We start from the raw sequence: 15,416 nt of genomic DNA on the forward strand, positions 1-15,416 counted from the left end.
ATGCCCTTGTGTTTCTAACTCCCATTGTCCTATAGATTGTAAGCTTGCGAACAGGGTTCTCTTACCTTTCTGTCTGTATGTACTACCCAGTATTGTCTTATCAATGTTTGTTCCCAATTGTAAAGCGCTACAGAATTTGCTGACGCTATATAAATAAATGTTGATGAATATGATGATGATGGATTCCCATCAGTCCCCAGAAGACCAGGAGCACCAAGCAGCTGCTGGCACCACTCATGATGATGATAATAATAATCCCTCTACTTCTACATCATCTGCTAAAGACTTTCTTAAAGTGCATAGTGTTGACATCTGGTCTGGTTTGAAAGAATTTAGCAAAAAACGTGTGACCTCGGCCATAACTCCTTCCAATCCTATATTAACATGCAAAGGATGGCGGAGGATTATTTACAACAGTTCATTGAAATCGACATGTCCCTTTCCATACTGGGAGGAAAAACAAGCAATTTGGAAACCCATGTACGCACTGGCTTTGCAATACCTAAGCTGCCCACCCTCCAGTGTGTACTCAGAAAGAGTTTTCAGCACAGCCGGGAACCTTGTAAGTGATCGACTTAGGAGGTTACTTCCTAAAAATGTGGAAAAGATGATGTTCATCAAAATGAACTACATCTTCCACGAGTAAGGCCTTTACGGGCAAATACATGCAAATACTGACACTTCTGTATTGACGGATTCCAGCGGAGATGAATTAATAGTCTGTGATAATGATGTACACACTGATGAGGGTGAGGATGATGCTAAAGATGATGACGACAACATCTTGACAGTGTAGAATTCATTTGACAGCACTGTTGGTCTAACCTGCCTTTAGGGCATTGATAGCTGGTTTAGTGGGGGCCCAAATATACCACACTCCAGCCACAAAAGTGGCAGCCCTTGTCGCTGAAGTGCTTGGTTTGTTAAATTGCGCATGTCCTTTTTAAGATCCAACATATGGGTGGGTGGGAGGCCACAAGGACAATTCCATCTTGTATTACTTTTCTATTGTGAGTTTGTGACACTGGTGTGTGGCAATGTTTTCTAGATGTGATATATACTGCAGTGTGTTTGTGTCGTTGCTCTGTCGCTTAACATCCAGCCAGCTCGCTGCAGTATTTGGCTGAAAGTGTATGAAAAGTAGAGATGGGCGGGATCGGTTCCCAGAGATCCGAACCCCCCCGAACTTCACCTATCCGAGTACTCGGATACTCTCCCGCGCGTTCGTAATCGAAATTGAGGCAAAACGTCATCATGACATAGTCGGATCTCAGAGCTCGATTCTTGCGATATTTGAAAAGCATAAATACCCGCCTACTCAGCAATCCATCTCCATTTGACAGAGGGAGAGAGCAGGGTTAGGTCACAGGCTGTATTAGAGCAGGGACAGAGCAATAATTGTACACCTTATTCTTTCTATTATTATTTCAATTCTAATCTATTCAATTCTATTATTATTACCAATTCTATTAGCAATTGTTAGAGCAGGAAGAGATGAGGATAGAGGAGGCTTTTTTTCAATATTTTGCACTACAAGTGTTTGGGGTGTCCCATATTCTCCAGTGTGAAACAATAATTTTTCTGGCTGTCAAAAGTGATATTTATCAGCAGTATCTATACAATTGTTTGCACTACAAGTGCTTTGGGGTGTCCCATATTCCCCAGTGTGAAACACTAATTTTTCTGCCTGTCAAAAGTGATATTTATCAGCAGTATCTATACAATTGTTTGCACTACAAGTGCTTTGTGGTGTCCCATATTCCCCAGTGTGAAACAATAATTTTTCTGGCTACCAAAAGTCATATTTAGCAACATTATCTATCTATACAATATTTTAGCACTACAAGTGGTTTGGGCTCATTAAAATGGATTCAAAGCAGTCCACATATGAGCAGAATCAGCAAGCAGGTGCTGGCACCAGTCCTGATGGTAGTGTTCCCAGTACGTCATCTGGTAAAGCCTATGTAAAAATACATAGTCTTTTTAAATCAGGGAAAAAACACACACCCAAAAACTTTTTACCGTGTGGAAGCGAAAAAAAGTGTAACTGTGGAAAAGTTAACTGCCGATAAAAAAAAATTGCCAACATGCCTTTCTACACACGCAGTGGCAAAGAAAGAATGAGGCCTTCGCCTTTCTCTATTAGTGGCAGATCAAAAAATTTTACTGAGTCTTCTTCTTGTATGGTCAAGACCAAGTAATTTGGAGTCTAAAAGTGGTGCACAACTACTGTTATGTCAGAAAGCTGAGCTGCAAGAAAACAGTAAGGCAGTGGTTCCCAAACTTTTGCAGTTCGTGGCACCCTTAGAGTCTCCAAATTTTTTCAAGGCACCCATCCAAAATAATTACTGAGCAGTCCTGTTTTAGAAGTAGTTGGGTCAAAAAATTGTAATAAGTATTTAGGTCACGACAGAAATACTTATTTAGTTGTATGCAAAAATGCCCCTCTGCATCCAGACACTCTGCCCCATCTGCATCCAGACACTCTGCCCCCTCTGCATCCAGACACTCTGCCCCCTCTGCTTCCAGGCACACTGCCCCCTTTGCATCCAGGCACACTGCCCCCTCTGCATCCAGGCACACTGCCCCCTCTGCATCCAGGCACACTGCCCCCTGCATCCAGACACTCTGCCCCCTCTGCATCCAGACACTCTGCCCCCAGGCACTCTGCCCCCTCTGCCTCCAGACACTCTGCCCCCAGGCACACTGCCCCCTCTGCATCCAGGCACACTGCCCCCTCTGCGTCCAGGCACACTGCCCTCTCTCACGTTGCCCCCTCTGCCCTCTGTCACGCTGTCCCCCTCCTCTGCCCTCTGTCACGCTGTCCCCCTCCTCTGCCCTCTGTCAACCTCCTCTGCTCTCTCTCACGCTATCCACCTCCTCTGCCCTCTCTCACGCTGTCCACCTCCTCTGCCCTCTCTCACCCTGTCTCCCTCCTCTGCCCTCTTTCACCCTGTCCCCCTCCTCTGCCCTCTTTCACCCTGTCCACATCCTCCTCTGTCCTCTGTCCCCCTCCTCCTCTGCCCTCTGTCCCCCTCCTCCTCTGCCCTCTATCCCCCTCCTCTTCTCTCTGTCCCCCTCCTCTGCTACAATCCCTCTCACTCTGCCCCGCGCTAGGCGCCAGCCATAGAAAAAAGAAAGAAAACAGAAACTTACCAATCCGCGCGGCGCTGGGACCCAGCAGCCTCCTCTCTCCCGCAGCTGTCACTGACGTCATTCAGTGACAGCTGTGGGAGAGAGGAGGCTGCTGGGTCCCGGCGCCGCGCGGATTGGTAAGTTTCTGTTTTCTTTCTTTTTTTAGGGCTGGCCCGCGGCACCCCAGTGACAGCGCGGCGGCACCCCTGGGAGTCGTGGCGCACAGTTTGGGAACCGCCGCAGTAAGGCATTAGAGGATAATGTATGCTCTGAATCAGAAATGACACCAATCCCTGTGGAGAGTCCATCCACCAGTGGTATGTCTAATCGTGAGCATGCTGTTTGTGTACCCATAAAGAGGGACCCTTTCAGCAGTTCTGCTGATGTGTGCCTGAACAGCCCGAGTGTAGCTGGTGATACACAAATTGAGGATGCCACTTTGGAATTAGAAGAGGGGAAGATTTGTGTAGGCGACAATGGCGCTAATGATGATGTTGATGATTATGATGCAGACAGATACCAAATTGCCTTTCTCAATTTCTATTTATATTCTAAATTATATAACGGCTGAATAGTTTTCTATTTTTCTTCTAGTGGAGAGGGGATCTGATGCAGACAGATACCAAACTGCCTTTGTTCATTTCTTTTTATATTCTAGTTCTACAGTCTATGCAGGCTGCTTTTGTTCTATTTTACTACAAGTGGATGGGGGAGGGGGGGACTGATGCAGACAGATACCAAACTGCCTTTGTCCATTTCTTTTTATATTCTAGTTCTACAGTCTATGCAGGCTACTTTTGTTCTATTTTACTACAAGTGGATGGGGGGGGGGACTGATGCAGACAGATACCAAACTGCCTTGGTCCATTTATTTTTACTTTCTAATTCTACAGTCTATGCAGGCTGCTTTTGTTCTATTTTACTACAAGTGGATGCGGGGGCTGATGCAGACAGATACCAAACTGCCTTGGTCCATTTATTTTTACTTTCTAATTCTACAGTCTATGCAGGCTGCTATTGTTCTATTTTACTACAAGTGGGTGAGGGGGGGGGGCTGATGCAGACAGATACCAAACTACCTTGGTCCATTTATTTTTACTTCCTAATTCTACAGTCTATGCAGGCTGCTTTTTTTCTATTCAACTACAAGTGGAGGGCGGGGTGGGGGGGGGGGGGGGTGGGGGGGGCATAGATTGCCACCAAACTACCTTGGTCCATTTATTTTTACTTTCTAATTCTACAGTCTATGCAGGCTGCTTTTTTTCTATTCAACTACAAGTGACGATGGCTGCATTGCCAATAGGCTAAGATGAAGAGGAAGACAACCAGGTTTGTGTGCAGAATTAAGAACTGCCTACCAGGGATTAAACTGTTTTCTTCCTAATTTATTAGCTTTAGAATTACCTTACTTATCCAAGAAACAGGTGGAGCACTAAATTAGGTTATTTTATGCCCAAAAAACATTGATTTTTAAACAAAATTGCAAAACAAAACCAAAACCAAAACACGCAAGGGCAGTTTGGCAAAACCAAAATCAAAACACGACGGCAATCCAGATCCAAAACCAAAACACGGGGGTCAGTGAGCATCTCTAATAATAATAATGTAGGTACAAAATAATACCTAAATTATGTGATTTTAGCCCAGAAAAATGGAATTTTGTGAAAAAAATAGCAAAACAAAAACAAAACCAAAACACGCAAGGGCGGTTTTGGCAAAACCAAAACCAAAACCCGAAGGTAATCCAGATCCAAAAACAAAATCAAAACCAAAACATGGGGGTCAGTGAGCATCTCTACTTAAAATATGTTAACATATAAACATATACACATAAGGGTATAGTTTTTACTTTGTATTTATAAACAAAAGATGTGCTTAAAAACCTTTTATTCAAATAAAAGTATTTGTGATAATGAAACAAAGAGGACCTGCTATAGTCATTCCCACTTCAATGCAGTTAGCTGAGCTCTTGTGCACAAAGGACTAGCATCACAAGTAATTAATAAATTAAGTGGAAACATTACTCCGCTTTCAGGTGTGTGTGGAGAACAAAGACCTTTGCTGTTTCATTTTTAATGAAAAAGAAAAATAGATTTTGGTATTGAATTTTCCTCAATTTCTCGTAACAATATGAGCATACTCTGTGCTTTGAAGTTTGCAACTAATCACAAATGCTTTTTCTTTTTTTATTTTGCTCCTACCATTTGTTGTTGATTAGGCTACAAGCCTGTATTGCTCATAGTTATCAAATGTCCCTGCATTACAGAGATTGTCCTAGATTTTGAAGACATACTCTGAATGGTTTGCCTTTAAAAATATCCAATTTTTATTTTTTTTAATGTTGGCCACTTATAGAGTATTACTTCTCTCCTAAGTTGAATGTAATTATCAGTAACTGTTCTTATTCAGTTCCTTTAGGTACTGCAACTGTACATTATTTAATTTGTTATGTTCTGTATCTTGCAGCATGACTAGGCACCGTGATTGAAAATATCCTAAAAATGTAACTGTACACTTTAATTATGCTAATTTCCCTCAGTACAACACCCCATACTGCTAATGATTAGTTTTTTCCGAACACATCTTGGCCCTTTACCAAAGTAAACACATTCAGGAAAACTACAATGACTTCAAAATGTTAGAATGGCATGCACCAGGGCCCATGGAGATAATGGGCCCCGGCATATACATATATATATATATATATATATATATATATATATATTTATATATACACACACACACGTCTTCTGGGGTGCATAGCAGTAACTCCGGTTTTGTATAGGCTAACTTATATTTCAGATAGGAAGGACAATCTCCATACCAGCATAGTCTTATATTTCAGTCTAGTATTTTCCATCCTAAGTCAATGTTTCGGACCAATTATATGATCTTTGTCACAACAATTACTCCGTACAACAGATTGAAGAAAATGTTTCAAAAACAAACAATCATACAAACTTGGGAGGACCTGGCTATTTGTGGATACCAAATACACATCAGCTGTGGCTTGTGTTATATCGCAGGGTGAAAATGTATACTTGTTGTTTCCTTTATCCCATCAGACTTTAACTACAGCTGAAAATTCATTATTATCTTTGAGTCTTATGTTTTCTCCAACTATGCAATATGATGATTTTCAGTGGTCAGTGACTCACTATAAACTTGAGAGAAAATTAGGATTAAAAGAATACTTTTCCACACATATGAGAGATAAAAATCTACTCCTTATCCGAATCTTAAGAAATTAGGTACAGGTATTAATTTAAGTATAAAGACATTCTTGCGGCTACTTAACCAAGAAGTAAGGACTGAAAATGTCTCCACACATCATTTTGATAATCTGAATAGGGGGCAAATGAATGTTTTAAATTTCCTTTGAAAAATTACCCAAATAGTCATATGCCCAGCTGATAAAGGTGGGGTAATAATAGTCAAAGATATTGCTGACTATGATATGGACATTTGGAGACAACTGGCTGATGTGGAAGTATATAGGAAACTAAAGTACAACCCTACCAAAATGATACAAATAAAAATTGATAAAGTGATAGATCAGGGGACAATGTGGCTGTTTGGGTGACATGATTGGAGAATATTTAAAACCAGAACACCCCAGATGTCCTTAATATACATAGTCCCGAAAATACATAAAACATTGAACTACCCTACATGCCACCTTATCATATCAGTAATTGTTTCATTATTACAACCCATTGCAAAGTATTTGGACATTTATATACAAGTAAATGTAAGAGAGATCCCTAGTTATCTTAGGGATACAGCAGACCTCCTTACAAAAATATGTGATCTAAGAGATATCCCATCAGACGCCTGGCTGATCACTATAGATGTGTCCTCTCTTGATACCATTATAACACACAATGAAGGTGAAGCAATCAGGAGTGTAATGTGTGGTAGAAAGACAACTAACATTCCCCCTGAGTTCTTGTTAGAACTACTAAAAGTGCTTTTTGAATATAACTATTTCAAATATGGTGACTGTTACTACATTCAATTGGCTAGCACTGCCATGGGGTCAAAACTGGCACCGGCCTATGTGAACCTCTACATGTCAGAATTTAATAAAAACTATATTTACAGTAAACTATTATACTACAAAAGATACATCAATGGTGTTTATAGTTGTACCGAATCGTCGACTTAGGATGTACCACTTGATACCAGCCCACTCCACCACTGAATATGTATATACTGTATTTAGTTCCAATTAGTATAACGTTATGGTTTATCTATTTGCTCTAAGAAAATAAGAAAGAATACATCAGAATCACCATTTACACAGATATTATTTACAAGAGTTTATAAATACATTAGCATCAATTAAATATTAAAATAATATATTAATGTTTAGATCAAAGCAAACACTCGACCACAAACACAAAGGCATTTTTAAAAGTATTGTAGGACAAAGATAGAAAAACACATTTCATGGGCTGGGAATACAACAATTCAAGTTTCAATATCCCTTAGAGTTGTGTCATTTTTTATTAAAGAATGAAAGCTGTGTGGCAAAATCAAGACCAAGGCAAGACCATGCCAAGGCCAGGATTTACCACCAAAGTGCATGGGCAAGATGTGTTGCTACATGGTGGCTAAATTTTCCTCAGTGAAAGTAGATTTAAAAGGTTGTTTATGAATCGGCAAATGTGCTGGCATACAGAGCAGTGGGCCGGCATGATAGGACTTGTAAGGTAAACATAGTGTGTGTTAGTGTGTCAAGATTGCTGCACCTGCAGGGGTGCCACAGTTTGCTCCTTCTGATGGAAACGGCTGGTGAATTGGGCTGTTCTTTGCTGATTGTAGGTAGCTGCAGCAATGCACTTATTATTATTAACCCTTATTTATATAATGCCACCATATTATGCAGCACATAATAGAGAAAATGTAATTACATTAGTCCCTTCCCCAGTAGCGCTTATAAACCATATTCCCTGCCACACAAGCACACACACAAAATGTAATTTTGGCAGAAGCCAATTAACCTACTAGTATGTCTTGCAGTGTGGGAGGAAACTGGAGCACCCGGAAGAAACCCACGCAAACATGGTGACTTGTTTACATCTTCATATCGGCTTCAACATGTTAGTGCCCCCATTTTTTTATGTTTGATTCACCAATTTTCCAATGTCTTTCCCATATATTTGTTCCCCATTTTCTTGCATCTGCTCTGCCCTGTTTGATCGCCCAATTGTCTGCTCATATATGTGTGCACCCTCATGCAGTCATGTCCTAAGTAACAAATTGCCTATAGCCCCACTGCTGGGGGTTTAACAGGGGACAAGGTGTCGTTCAACTGTGGGCCCACTTACAGTTGCACCACCTACTATCATGCTAGTTCTACCTCTTGGCAGAATACAACCACATAGCACAGAACAAAATACTAATCAATTACAGATATAACTCTTGTACACAGTGAGCCACAATATACTAATGTCCACAAAACACAGGATGAATTAAATTAATTCCAGAAAATTATTTTCATTGCAATTAACAGTGAAGAAACCACATATTGCAGGAACAACCACATGCAATATGTATAATAATCACTATAAATATTGAGTAGGGTTCCACATGGCCACATGTCCTAGTCTTCACAAAGCAGTCCTTGTAGTTTATATTTTAACAGAAAGCAGACTCTAATGAAATCATACTCTTATCTCAGAAATGAGGCACACAATATGAAGAACCATACAGTTCTCACATTAATTATTATACAGTGTGGCACAGTAAATGGACAAATTCAAAACACCACAAATCACACATATTTCTTTGATTTTTCTATGTGAACATTAACTGATAATATAAATATAAATATATAAATTCAGTCTCTCAATCCAGCAAATTAATCCACACATAAAATAATAGTATACTACTCTTCAATATGAATTAGTTCCAATCTCCCACATGAAAAGTAGTTGAAAAGCAGCCCAAGGTAGCAAATCCAGATCTGTGCATATAAACAACCTGAAACAAAGAAATAATGTATGTCTATTTCATATGTGTTTGGATCTACATGGGTGCTCTGGTAACCCAACTCATTATTTGTTGCAAGCATCATTGCTAAGAAATAAATGAAGCTCCACCCATTTGTCACAGAGCTGGTTGTGATATGTAAATACAAGACAGAACTTGGGGCAATAGCGAGTAGCTAGCTAGCTCTCCCTCATTTGCATGTCCCCTCGCAGTTACATGACCTATATATAAACACCCATCCTGCAGCCCTGCACTTTTATGTGGTAGCATAGCTCCTTTGTGACATCTAATATCCTTATTTGCCTACTTTTCACACCTCACTTAAGGAAGATGTAAGGCAAGGTATGAAAAGAAAAGTTGGGCATGACTAGGTTCGTCATCACTCCCCTTGCTCACTTACTCAGTGTACACTGCTTGTTTTGGATATGATTGGCATCATCATGATGTCCTCACGCACATTGCAGGCAGGTAAGTACCCTTCTCAGAGAATTGGATGCTCTCTATGGCGTAAGAGAGACTATAATCCAGGAGTTTTTCAGGCAATGCATGAGGGTAGACACGTATGTTGTTACCCTTACCTTATTGTAGAAAATATAATGTTTGTAATAACATACAGGCTGCTATATGTTTGGTCCCAGAGATCTATAGATCAAGCTTGAGATGGATACATCGGAATGAGATGGGAACGGGGAATTTGGGTAAAAAGAAGTGGACCTCCAAAAAATTTAGAATATGAAGGTATGTTTGTGTATTGTTTAAAACAGAAATTGGAGATACTTTTCCGTGACAACTCATATGCAATGTACATATATTAAGGGCTATGCTAATAATAGATAAATATTTGTCTCACCGGCAGTCCAGTCAGGAGGTTGTGTTGTAAGTAGAGGTAGCGCAGAGAGTGGAGGCCCCGGAACAGTTCTGCTGGTAGCCTGTGGATATGACATTGATACAGGTGCAGTGAGAGCAAGGAACTGAGGCCACTGAAGGTGTCCGGCTGGAGAGGTGGCAAATATGGATTCTTGCCTAGGTCCAACTCCTCAAGGTGCTCCAATCCCTGGAATGTTCCAGGACGCAGAACAGAGATGCGATTAGAGAAAAGCCAAAGTACAGATGTGAATGGAGAAAAGAGCCCAGGACCCAACTCCGAGATTTGGTTGTTCTGCAGGAAGACTCTGCGTGCCTGATTGGGCAGGGGTGAAGGAACACGGGACAGGTTGTGGGATTGGCAGCTGGCTGTAGGGGGTGAGGGATAACACGTGCAAAGGGAAGGGCACGGGGAGAGGGAGAAAGGGTAAGAGAGTGAAAGGGGAAGGAGGAGGAAAAAACCAAGGAGGTACTGGAGGGAGCCTATTCCAGAAAGACACAGGTGGGTAAGGCAAAACGGAAATGTTCAAAATTATGGGGGAGTCAGATGAAAAAAAGAGGAAATTAAACATGTTGAAAAAAAAAGAAGAAAACAATAGAGAACATAGATTAGTATGTGTACTATATACTAGCAACGTTTACACTGCAAATCTCCTATAAATAAAAAAAATTCAATAAATGCTGTCATAGTTGCATTTGTCATTAGGCATGAAGGGCAAAAAGGACATTGTTCTGGATCCACCCTAATTTAATTTCAGCTTCCTGGTGTTTTTGTTAAATATGGGAAGAGTGTCTCCTCTTTCAAGTGAAATGCAGAAAAAATAAATAATTAAAAAACATGTTAGTTTCACCCAGTACGGTGTGCCGAGGGTATGGGGCCAAGAGGGGACTCAAAATACTTGGTCCATAAGTGCTCTGGCTGGGGCCTCCCTCCGAGGCCCAAGATGCTGCATCGTACATGCTCTGCTCTATTGAGAACATAGTGAGGGGCCCTCCCTGGTGGCGAGAATGGCATCACCGGGCTCCTACCCAAATTTTACAATTTGACCCAATGATGCACTGTTTAATTTTGCTTATAAAACAACTGACACTTTTTTATACCCACTGTTGTTTCAGGATCTTGCCAATGTAAACCCAGTCAATCAAATAATGCAATTGCAGTTTTATTTCTGCAGTGCAGGTTTATTCTGCCAATTTTATGAAAAAAGGAAAAAAAAAATTAGAGTGTAAGAAAATTTAAAAAGTAATCCAATGAGCAATGTGGACACTGGTGTTGTGTTTGGTTTTTATATATTAGTAGTAGAACCAGAGGAGGCTGGCAATTTTTACCCCAGAGAAAAAGACTCAACTTAGCAGCCTATTAGAAACATTTTATAGTGAAAAAATGCAGCTCGCTCAGTGACCCAACACAGGGTAGTCCACTATGGGACCAGCCCGGAGGGCATATGCCCCCTGCCTTCCAGCCCAGCCTGTACCTATGTAGCAGTAGAATGTAAACCGCTATATTTTATGTGCATATTTTTACTATTAATAAATTAGAGATCACTTAGCACCCATGCTGAGTCTGTTAATTCATATGCTGCCACACACACCAGTCCCAATGGTTTTAATGGGGGGTAAGGTTTGACACACTAGAACCTTTTTACAAAACTGCCAATAAAAATATTCAGTGAGCGTTAATAGTTTTGTTAAAAAACAATGCTATGCTTAGAAAATGCAAAAAGGATAATTGTCCTGATCATGAACCTACTTGGGGCATGTATGTTGTTTATTTTATTTGTTATGCTTAGTAGTATTCTGATTCACTGTTGAAGTTCACTGAGCAAATGCAGGCAGGGCATTTTCTATAGATAATATTACATTTCCAAGCCCTGTACTGTGTTTCCATCATAGTCTGTGATATTTCAAAGTGAACTGGTGGTGCAGGCTTAATGCGAATGGGAAAAGTATGTGTTCAGAGGGACTGTGTATTGTATAATAGACATAAGAAGGGGCAATGCATTGTACTGTGTAACTGACATCACAGGGTTCTTCCAAATTGCTTTACAAGAGGGGGCTGTTTATTGTTTAACAGACAGTGCATGGGGCAGTGCATTGTGTATTAAACATCAGAAGGGTTTCTACTGTGACTATTGTGTAATAATGGGCATTAGAGAGGAGTGATGCACTACATAATGGCCATCAAGGAGGCTGTGCGTTGTGTCATTATGGACAAGAGGACTCTAGATTGTATAATTGCATTTTTTACAGTTCAGATTGGACTGCATTATATATGATTTAAGTGCTTTCATACAATTCAAAGCCTATGTTAAACCACATCTGTCTTGGGCACACACTGCTGTACCTGGTCTCATCCTTGATTTGTGTTCTGGACTTACATTGTTTAAAACTGCCCTAGCAAATGCAATGGGTTACTGCCCATTTGGAAGAATTGTGTGGTACATGCGGTATACATGAGATAATGTATCCACAGAAAACATTAGTTTGAAGGCACAGAGCTCTTACAGGGCTTAGAACTCCACTGTAACAAGCCTATTAGATTTGATGTTTGTTATACCTCTCGTATGTGTCAGCATTCCCAGGACCAGTTTCAACTTCAGAACAATTGTATTTCATAATGCCAGTTTTCTAGACTCCTGATGGGATTCAAAGAGTTCACTATTTTACTGCTCTTGGTACTCAAAAGAGAAAAAGGAAATGTATAGGCTGATAAACACGCATGGATGACCTGTTTTCTGCTAAAATATAATGGGAGCCCTAGTTCTATTTTAACAGAGCACAAGTGTTCCTAATGAATTTATGCCATTAATAAAACAGAATTGATGACATTACTAAGAATTTTAAACAATTACTATCTACAATCCACACATTTATTGATGCCACTGTTGACTTGCTTTTTTAAAAAAATAACAAATCATGGTTTGGTCAGAAAATAAATGAAAATCTCTGTGATCTGGATTTAAACATATATTTTCACAATGTGTGTCTGCTACCACTATTGTTGATACTTTGTGTGCATTTACGGATAAATGTGTTGCTTACTGCGTGAATATATACTGATAATTGCATGCCAGGGTTTATGAAACTGACCTGCCTGTATATGGAGGTAAGTACAGAGTTCATCATTACCTGCTGGACAGACAGCAGTATGAATCAGTATCTACCCGGCTGCTCTGGCTATGGACATCACTATATGATGTTGTAAATAAATCTATTGATTTATCTTAAAGGTGGCACCCCTGGTTTCTCTGCCATTTGTTTTATGTATATATATATATATATATATATATATATATATATATATATATATATATAAAACACAACTCGTGATAAACAATCAGTAGTACTAATGTAAAACAGACTGGGCTTCCAACAACAAAAGGGAAACAAAACTGCAGTTCTAACTATTTGAAATACCTGTAATTACCCCCAGAACAGTAATAAATGGCAATATTTAATGGCTAGGAACAACCCAATCATGTGTATTAATTTTTTTAGTGTATCCAGTGTAATTGATATAATGTAAGCATGCTAGTAATTTTGGCCAGGTTTTTAAATGCTTCTTTGATTTGGACAATGTGAGTTTACCTGTGGGAGACATTTATAGGGTAATGGTGCTTAGTAATTTGTCATACAAGGTGCAAAGTAAATGTCAGAAAAACATATAGGAAAATTCCCCATAGACACTCTAAATTCAGAAAACCATATAGGAAAATTACCCATAGGCACATGTAACATATATAATGAAGTGAATCAAAATAGTTCCATAAAATCTTTAAAAGCACTCCCGTGTCATATATCCTGCAAGGATAGATATCTCCCCCCTAGGTGTTATGCTTACATCAACAGCATAACACCTAGGGGGATCATAAGACATCTTTCCTTTCCTTTATGTGAGCCTGGTGGACATTTGTGGTGAGTTATAAGCTAAGGGAAATCAAGTATTATATTTACATGCTTTATAGTTTTCTTTTGGAAAACATATAGTTGTCCACCCTTTGTGAAAATTCTCTGTGAAATATGACTCAAAGGCATTGACAACAGGACATTAACAATTATCATGTACACCAAATAAATAATACATAAACAGCATTGTTGTCCACTGTCAGCAAATTTGCTTAAAGTGCTAAAATTAGAGCTCAATCAAAATGTTACCGTCAATTATGTATTAAATTACATATATGTATTAAGTTACATATAGCATACACCAGAACAGTAGTTCTGTGATGAATAGTTTGCTGTTCTGACTCATTTGTCCCCTAGATGTTAGCAATTTCATTTCTTGCTACATTTCATAATTACATAAATAATGCATCAGTAAAAAAATTGTCCTTGATGTTTTATAAAATTGTTAATAAAAAAGAAATAATCTTAGATAGTTAACAATCCTAATATAGAGGTCTTCAATAGTATTAATATTAAGGTAAAACCGTCATGCAAACTCAAATTGCAGAGAATCACTATGTAATTCTGTCCCTAACTTTGAATTGAAAGACCTTCTATTCTTTCTTTCTGAGTTGCTGAAACTCAATCCAATGACATGAAATATTTACTAACAGGTCAGCTATCCACCTTGTCCTCCCAACCAACATCCCCCCCCCCTCACCTTTACATTTCTCATAATTCCACATAATGTTATCCCTCTACACCCTCACTACCTCCCCAACGCCCCCTTTTTCTTTCTCTATTAGAGACCCTTCAGCAGATTCCTCTATTCTCAGTTTCGATTTGCACCTGTCTTTCTCAAATATCTGCCCTTCTTCCACTGTAACATTTCCTTTACACAATTTTATTCGATGTTGTCTTTTCATTTGAAGCCCCTTTTAGCCCCCCATCCACTGGTCCATCCACCAGGTTTCAACTCTCATTGCGTTATGTACCATCCTCTCATCGCATAGCCCTGTATCTCACTTTTCCGCGCTACCTGTCTCTCACGATCTCGTTACAATCTCTTATATACATAATCTAACTTATTCACATTCTGTCCACAGTGTTTCACGCTGATGTTCTCTTACCTCGCAGGGTTATCTCGCACTCTTTTTGCATCCTTGTCTCTGGAGTGACTGAGAACTGCCCAGTAAAATGAGATGGATATGACAGCGCAGGAATGAGGGAGGAGAGAGCGATCTATGCGTGTTACACTGACAGTGTGCTCATAACTGTACCCTAATAGTATACATGGATGTATCTAGAAGAGCAGAGAGCTCAGAATACATCTATGCTGTTAAGATATGTGGTCAACCACTGTATATGTATGTGATCCATATATTTTCCTGTGATCGCTGTTTTTACAAATGTTTCATTACTCAATGGATCAGATATACTTTTAAAGGTAATGCCTCTACTGTGTCATCCCGTAGTCTGACACAATCCATGCCCTCTTTTGCAGATACAATACCTAACATACAGCGTGACCCAAT

At 39.7% G+C, this 15,416-nt stretch overlaps 1 protein-coding gene across 1 annotated transcript in view; it reads right to left on the reverse strand.

Moving 5' to 3' along the window:
- RTN4RL2 (reticulon 4 receptor like 2) overlaps nt 1-15,083 on the reverse strand; it is a 59,704-nt gene extending 44,621 nt beyond the window's left edge. The window contains exons 1-2 of the mRNA XM_075217208.1: nt 15,012-15,083; nt 9,983-10,479 (exon numbers count right to left, since the gene is read on the reverse strand). Coding sequence (XP_075073309.1) covers nt 9,983-10,479; nt 15,012-15,042 — 528 coding nt within the window. The 5' untranslated portion in view covers nt 15,043-15,083. The remainder of the gene's footprint in view (nt 1-9,982; nt 10,480-15,011) is intronic.
- Between the last annotated feature and the right edge of the window lie 333 nt (nt 15,084-15,416).

Source organism: Mixophyes fleayi, chromosome 6, assembly GCF_038048845.1.
Source record: "Mixophyes fleayi isolate aMixFle1 chromosome 6, aMixFle1.hap1, whole genome shotgun sequence".
NCBI classification, from domain to species: domain Eukaryota; kingdom Metazoa; phylum Chordata; class Amphibia; order Anura; family Limnodynastidae; genus Mixophyes; species Mixophyes fleayi.